The sequence below is a fragment of the Monodon monoceros genome, unplaced genomic scaffold, assembly GCF_005190385.1.
Source record: "Monodon monoceros isolate NGI ecotype Baffin Bay Population unplaced genomic scaffold, NGI_Narwhal_1 Super_Scaffold_22, whole genome shotgun sequence".
In the NCBI taxonomy this organism is placed as follows: domain Eukaryota; kingdom Metazoa; phylum Chordata; class Mammalia; order Artiodactyla; family Monodontidae; genus Monodon; species Monodon monoceros.
Genome location: NW_021703779.1, coordinates 114,040,219 through 114,047,310, shown reverse-complemented (window position 1 = coordinate 114,047,310; position 7,092 = coordinate 114,040,219). Strand labels below are relative to the sequence as shown.

The window sequence follows — 7,092 nt, the reverse complement described above, 5'->3', positions numbered from 1 at the left end:
CACTGTTGTGGCCTCTCCCGTTGCGGAGCACAGGCTCCGGACGCACAGGCTCAGCGGCCATGGCTCACGGGCCCAGCTGCTCTGCGGCATGTGGGATCCTCCTGGACCGGGGCACGAACCCGTGTCCCCTGCATCGGCAGGCGGACTCTCAACCACTGCGCCACCAGGGAAGCCCCGATACTCTATATTTTCATTCGAGAGACCGATTTTAGGTCTTCTAGAATATGTACACAAAGAAGATAAAATTGGGTCTTGACGCGGCTCCCAGAAAACATGAGGATTAGATATGGAGCAAATGTCTCTACCTGACGGGAAGACAGATCCTTCAAAATCCTAGGCTCATTACCAACCATGTCCAACCTGCAAAGGTACATTTTATTCCCATCACCACGTTGGGGGAAAATAAAGGGTGCAAACTTCTAGACATCCTGGAATGAAATGTTTTTTGAAGGTGTATTTCCATCCAGAAGGTGGGCGTCGGGTTACCTATAGATATATATAGATTGGCATCATTGGCTGGCAGATTAATAGGTTGTGCCTGTGCTTGAGCATACTTCTCGATTCAAATACACGTTTATGAGACTAGAAGACACCTCCATACATTTTAAAACAATGAATACATTTTAATTTTTATATTTTTTAAAATTTTAATTTTTTTTACTGAAATAGGGTTGATTTACAGTGTTTCAGGTGTACAGCAAAGTGATTCAGTTATATATCTATATATCTATTCTTTTTCAGATTCTTTTCCATTACAGGTTATTACAATATATTGAATACATTTTATTTTATTTTTTAAATTTATTTATTTTTATTTTATTTTATTTTTGGCTGCGTTGGGTCTTCATTGCTGCACGTGGGCTTTTCTCTGGTTTGGTGAGCAGGGGCTACTCTCATTGCGGTGCGCAGGCTTCTCATTGCAGTGGCTTCTCTTGTTGGGAGCACGGGCTCTAGGTGTGCGGGCTTCAGTAGTTGTGGCATGTGGGCTCAGTCGTTGTGGCTCGTGGGCTCTAGAGTGCAGGCTCAGTAGTTGTGGCGCACGGGCTTAGTCGTTCCGCGGCATGTGGGATCTTCCCGAACCAGGGCTCGAACCCTTGTCCCGTGCATTTGCGGGCGGATTCTTAACCACTGCGCCACCAGGGAAGCCCTGAATACATTTTTAAATTAACAATTGTCTTTCAAATAACAACTGCTTGGTGTCTTCCCTAGGGACAGTGGGATATCAGAATGGTGGTTGCGACAGGCCAAGTGAAATATTGTATTTCTTTAATGTTTTGCTGCTGGCAGTTGAGCAATACCAGGAAGGTCAGAGGTCGTATCTGGAATAGTCACCTAAGGCCAGGAAGAACCTATAGGCTTAGGCCGCCCAAGGGTCAAGTCCATGAAGATGAGCTGAGAGGGGCAAGGTCAAGGGGCAGAAAGTTGGGCGACATGGAGTTGGGACCCAGTGGGTGGCCTTTGGGAGGATGGGCTGCAGAGAGGAAGGCCCTGCAGACAGTGCCCTGGCTGAGAACAGTGAATAAACTGTACAGAGGAAAGTGTGTTACAAAGGCTTCCCCTCCTTCTGTAGGTGATGGGCATTGACTGTAACCCAGCACAGAGTTTCCAGTAGCTGGGCTGAGAGTATTGATGGGCTCAGGTCAGAAGAGCAGGTCTGTGCATTTCCTAGTGGGCCCTGGACTCGGCGTGGCTCTCATTTCCCATTACTGCTTCTCTCTGACTCACTGATGGCCCGCCACATGTCATTAGGCAGCTCAGCTGCTGCTTTCATTTCTCCCCCAAAGGTATACAGAGGTTTGGGTCTTGGCTTTTACATTTTTTTGTTCTCCTGAGAGCTAGAGGAAGTGGCCTTCTGATAGTTTGGTTTGTTGAGTTGAATACTTACAGTGTCTTAACAGTTTCAATTTCCTTTCTCATAGGTATTTGATCCTGATGACCTTCATGCAGGGGTCAATTTCTCCAAGGTTCTGAGCACTCTTTTAGCTGTCAACAAAGCAACAGAAGGTAAGCAGGGCTTGGGACAGATGGGTTCTGGGTGACACATTTGGGTTCACATGTCTCTGATTACCCTAGGAGCCAACTATCTATGGCCAGGATTGTGCGATTGGGGCAGACTTCTCTCCTCCCCCTAAAGAAACCCTGATGGGTGCCAGATACTTTAATCTGTCATAGTTTAGGATTTAAACATAACTGTCACAGAGGTTATTCTAATGCCCTTAATATAATAAGAACCAAGAAACAATTTCATTCAAAGCTATTGAATAGGCAGTGGAGTATAACAAGACAGAAAATAAAAAGGAAAAAATATCAGTTCCCTTTTTCATAAAGTTTACAAAATGCAGCCGTTACTTCCCTTTCTCCGCCAGAGACATACTTTTTCTCATAGTTTTCTGTATGCCTTTGTCCATGTTAAGGAACCCTTCAGTAACCTTGTGCTGGAAATGAAACCTCAGGTTCATAGTGAGTGAAAAGAACATCATTTATTTAAATGTTTAGTATGCATCACGTTGGCGGAATGAAATATAAATCCTAGTAAATGCGAAGCAAATGATGACAACCTTAAAGTATAACTTCATTCCTTCCGTGATATAGTATCTTACCTACAGCTGGGCAGTAATAACCATAGTTAAAATGTGTTGAGCCCTTACCATGGGTCTCGGCTGTCCTAAAAGCCATCGGTGGTCTCATTCAATCTTTGAAACAAGCCTGGGACCTGTTAGTATTAGGTCCGTATTACAGATAAGGAAAGTCAGGCCCATAGTGGCCCAAGTAGAAAGTAAGCAGCAGACCTGGGATTCAGACCCACATCTGACTGACTCCAGAGCCCTGATGCTCCATCACGGGTCCTGATGCTCAAACCGTTAGAGAGTCAACAGGCTGTGTGCCCAGCACTGCCAGGTGCTACAAAGGAAGTGTAAGACTTGGTCCCTGCCCTGGAGAAAATTACCGTCTATTTAGGGAGACTCAACGTACCCACGTGAAACAATGAGAGAACAGGAACAGACAATATAATCAAGTGCCAAATAGGCTGGAGCATCTAGGAAGCTATCAAGTAATTATAGTTTTAGTCAAAAGAGCTGTATATAATAGCAATAAATGTAAAAATACTTCTCTGAAGTTGTTCTTTTGCTCTCTGGAAGAAAATGCTTTGGAGCTATTGCAAGGCGTATAGCAGAAAGTACAGCTAATTCAAGTAACTATATTTAACACACATGACAACTATCCAGTTCTGGGCAGGGAGGATCGTATAATTCGAACATTATGCCATACAAATTATATGTTCCTTTGCCAAACTCTCCTAGCAAGTTTTACAGTCTCTTCCCTTGCCATAGATATTTATAAAATACAAGGAGGTGAAAGTTAAAACCCACAGCATCAAGGAAATTACTTGGATACTGAGCTTGTCGCCTCGGGAATGTTTGGGCTTTAGACTTTTGCAGTTTATATCTTTTAAGAATAAATGGAGAGGAAAAGAACCCTCATTTGAATTTGTCAGGAAGCCAGCTCCTCCCTTTAGTACGGCTCTCGCCATACTGAAAACACCCAGCTCAGCGCTGGGCTGATTGAATTTCACAAGGTTTCAAGGAAGAGAAGACTCTTGAGTTTGATTTTTTTAAAAAAATAATTCCAGTATCAAGATTGCATCTTTCTCAAACACACATTCTCTCTCATTCTCATTCTCCCCACCCCTTCCCCCAGGCATAAGAGGGATTTTACATTATATGTGCCACACAGACTGTTCCATGTGAGGAAGAAAAGAACCACTCAGTTATAGGCCAAAAAACAAAGCGAGAAATTTGAAATATTTCAAAGTAATAAGAGCCACAAACAGCTGTTTGGTACCCAATATAGTTCTGCCTGGGCTAACAGGGCATACTGTTGCAACGGGTTCAGGAGGGAAGAGTTGTAGGGAAATGGGTTAAGAGAAAATGTGGTTCTGTCGCTGTTTTTCATTCTACTGGAGAGCAATGGCCAGTAAGGTTAAGAAAAAGAAGTTGGCCACCAAAAAGGGAGGCGGGCGGGTGGGGAATGAAATAAGCTCGGCATGTTCATCATAGAGCAGTTAGAATTATGATCAGGTTGCCTTTGATAATGTCCCGTGAAAGATAATATTAAGCTGTAGATGTTTTTCTGACACAAGGGGTTCTCTTTACGGTGCCTTTTCCTCTTTTCACAGATCAGCTCTCAGAAAGGCCATGTGGACGTTCCTCTTCTCTTAGCGCTGCTAATAGCTCTCAGACAAACCCACAGGGAGCAGTTTCTAGCACAGCTCCAGGGCTGCAAAGGCAGTCAAAGCCAGTGGTAAGTCTGGTCCCCAATTCCCCCTGCCTGTTTTAAAATTTGTAAACTTCGATTGCTATCTCGGTTACATCTCCATAGGTGGTGACATAGCCATCCTGTTGTTTGGGGCGTTGTGAGAAAACGAATTTGGAACCTCGCCCCAATTCAGGCTGGCCCATGGGAACAAATCAAAGGCATGTGGGGCAGAGAGTCTGAAAATCGGGGTTGAATCCCCAAAGTCCTGTCCCTTTCTAGAACTGAGCAACTGAGAATGCTATGCAAATGTCAGTCATTAGGGCGACTTCCGGAGGGAAGTTTGCTGTTATTTCCCCTCTCCCCCGGGCTTATTAGGAGAACTAAATAGTGCCTGGCACGTAGAAGGCAATCAATGTATATTACTTGCTCTCATCATTGCCGCTGTCATTTTCTTTTTCTATTTGCATTCCTGTTGAGCCCAGGAAGAGCTCCTATATTGGGATAGCTCGGTTATCTTTGCATTTGGTCTTTTTTTTTTTTTTTGCATTTTTTACATCTTTATTGGAGTATAATTGCTTTACAATGGTGTGCCAATTTCTGCTTCACAACAAAGTGAATCAGTTATACATATACATATGTTCCCATATCTCTTCCCTCTTGCATCTCCCTCCCCCCCCACCCCCCCATGGGAGCTTTCATTTGGGAGGGAGCGCCCTAGCTTCTGCTCTTTTGAGACCTTTATTCCTTGTCAAAATCCACCCACTTGCTTTAAGCCCTCATGAGCTATTACTTCCAAAGTACTTTAATTACTTCCAAAGCACTTAATCTTTTGAGATTGCAGATCTCTTTCAGAAGCTGATGAACACTCTATGGTTCCATACCCCTTGGGCCCTCTCAAATTGTCTGTAAAATCTCCTGTGTGTGAACTTACTGGTCTGTGTTTTGGGTCAAGGCTTATTGTGCTATCAGCTTCTCAAAGGGACATGTGACAGGTTAAGAACTCCAGACTTAGGGAACTGTGGGATATTTGATCTTTGCATATGAATAAGTCTTAGCCAATTTAAGATATTCTTAGTAATTGGAAGGGGGAGGCAGATTTTATGAGAGGAGGTTGGTACCTAATCTTGGTCACGGAATTATGTAAGACTTCGGGTGTTGGGTAGAGGCAGAGTGGGATAGTTTATTACTCTACTTTGTTTCCTGGCTCATTTAAATAAGTATCTTTTGGGACTTCCCTGGCAATCCAATGGTTAGGACTCCGAGCTTCCACTGCAGGGGGCCTGGGTTCGATCTCTGGTCGGGGAACTAAGATCCCCGCAAGCTGAGCAGCGTGGCAAAAAAAAAAAAAAAAAAGTATCTTTAGATAATTGGTGGGGGAGAAGGAAATAAAAGCTATGACCCCCTCCAAAATACACATTCTCACAAATGCAAAAGTTTGCCTACAATTTTGAGGGCTTTATTAATCCCCTTCCCCTCATTCCCCCAAGGCCTACCCATGTTAGGCCCATTCCTAAATTAAAAACTCAAGACTGAGATGGACCTGAGGTTTTATCCTTGGTCACCCTACTTTATTTGCCTAAATTCATAGAATATCTGCCCCTGCCTCATTGAGATGAGCGCCTAATCTGGTGTGACTTGTGTTTCTCCAGGAGATGACGGAAAATGGAAGTCACCAGTTGATAGTAAAGGCGAGATTCAACTTTAAGCAGACTAATGAAGATGAACTGTCTGTCTGTAAAGGGGACATCATTTATGTCACTAGAGTTGAAGAAGGAGGCTGGTGGGAAGGCACATTAAATGGGAGAACAGGCTGGTTCCCTAGTAATTATGTCCGAGAAATTAAATCCAGTGGTAAGTCAATCTTTTCAAAGCTTTTTTGACTGTGACTTTTGTACTTTCTTGGTCTTCGGACCAAAAATCTTGTAGTTTTCATTGGTTAACAGAATTGTTTGTACTTGTATGTGTATGTCAAAAATAAGACGAGAACAGAACTGGGAAAAAATCTATGATTAGATATCTTGAAACCAAGTTGTACTTAGACTACATCAAGGCAGCAAAACCTAAAAAAGCAAAAGAATTCAAAGCTCAGACAACTGTTCCACCTTAACTATGTCCCCTTCTGTCTACTAATTCTAGCCCGTGTAATATAGTACAAAGCCCTTCCTGCTACTCTAAGGATCACCATGGCAGAATACAACAATAAGAGAGGTCATGTGCTAACTTCCTTTTTTAGCCCTAAGCTCTTCGAGCAGACCTAAGTCTAAATGCCTCAGAGATGTGTAGGAGAAATAATAATCATAGGACTGCAGGAAGCTGTCTGGCCACTTTGATTCTGAAAAAGATTGCCCTTAACTCATTAATGATACCCAGAGAATGCAATCTAATCACTCATCAGTAATCTTTCTAGAACTTGCTTGGGTAATGTACTTCCCTTTTATTATTTAAGAAACTAGGTCCTGGGCTTCCCTGGTGGTGCAGTGGTTAAGAATCTGCCTGCCAATGCAGGGGACATGGGTTCAAGCCCTGGTCCGGGAAGATCCCACATGCTGCGGAGCAACTAAGCCCGTGCGCCACAACTACTGAGCCTGCGCTCTAGAGCCCACGAGCCACAACTATGGAAGCCCGCGTGCCTAGAGCCCATGCTCCGCAACAAGAGAAGCCACCGCAATGAGAAGCCCGCACACCGCAATGAAGAGTAGCCCCCACTCGCCACAACTAGAGAAAGCCTGCGCGCAGCAACGAAGACCCACCACAGACAAAAATAAATAAATAAAATAAATTAATTAATTTAAAAAAAAGAAACTAGGTCCTGCCTATATTTAAAAATAAATCCCC

At 43.6% G+C, this 7,092-nt stretch overlaps 1 protein-coding gene across 6 annotated transcripts in view; it reads left to right on the top strand.

Annotated features, from left to right (window-relative positions):
* Positions 1–1,824: 1,824 nt before the first annotated feature.
* ARHGEF6 (Rac/Cdc42 guanine nucleotide exchange factor 6) overlaps positions 1,825–7,092 on the top strand; it is an 88,562-nt gene continuing 83,294 nt past the window's right edge. For 2 of the 6 annotated variants that reach the window (XM_029240143.1, XM_029240141.1), the window contains exons 1-3: positions 1,825–2,004; positions 4,178–4,302; positions 5,907–6,108. In XM_029240143.1, coding sequence (XP_029095976.1) covers positions 5,910–6,108 — 199 coding nt within the window. In that variant the 5' untranslated portion in view covers positions 1,825–2,004; positions 4,178–4,302; positions 5,907–5,909. Of the gene's footprint in view, positions 2,005–4,177; positions 4,303–5,906; positions 6,109–7,092 lie in introns of those variants that run through there. The other 4 variants (XM_029240144.1, XM_029240145.1, XM_029240142.1 and 1 more) reach the window with 4 other exon arrangements.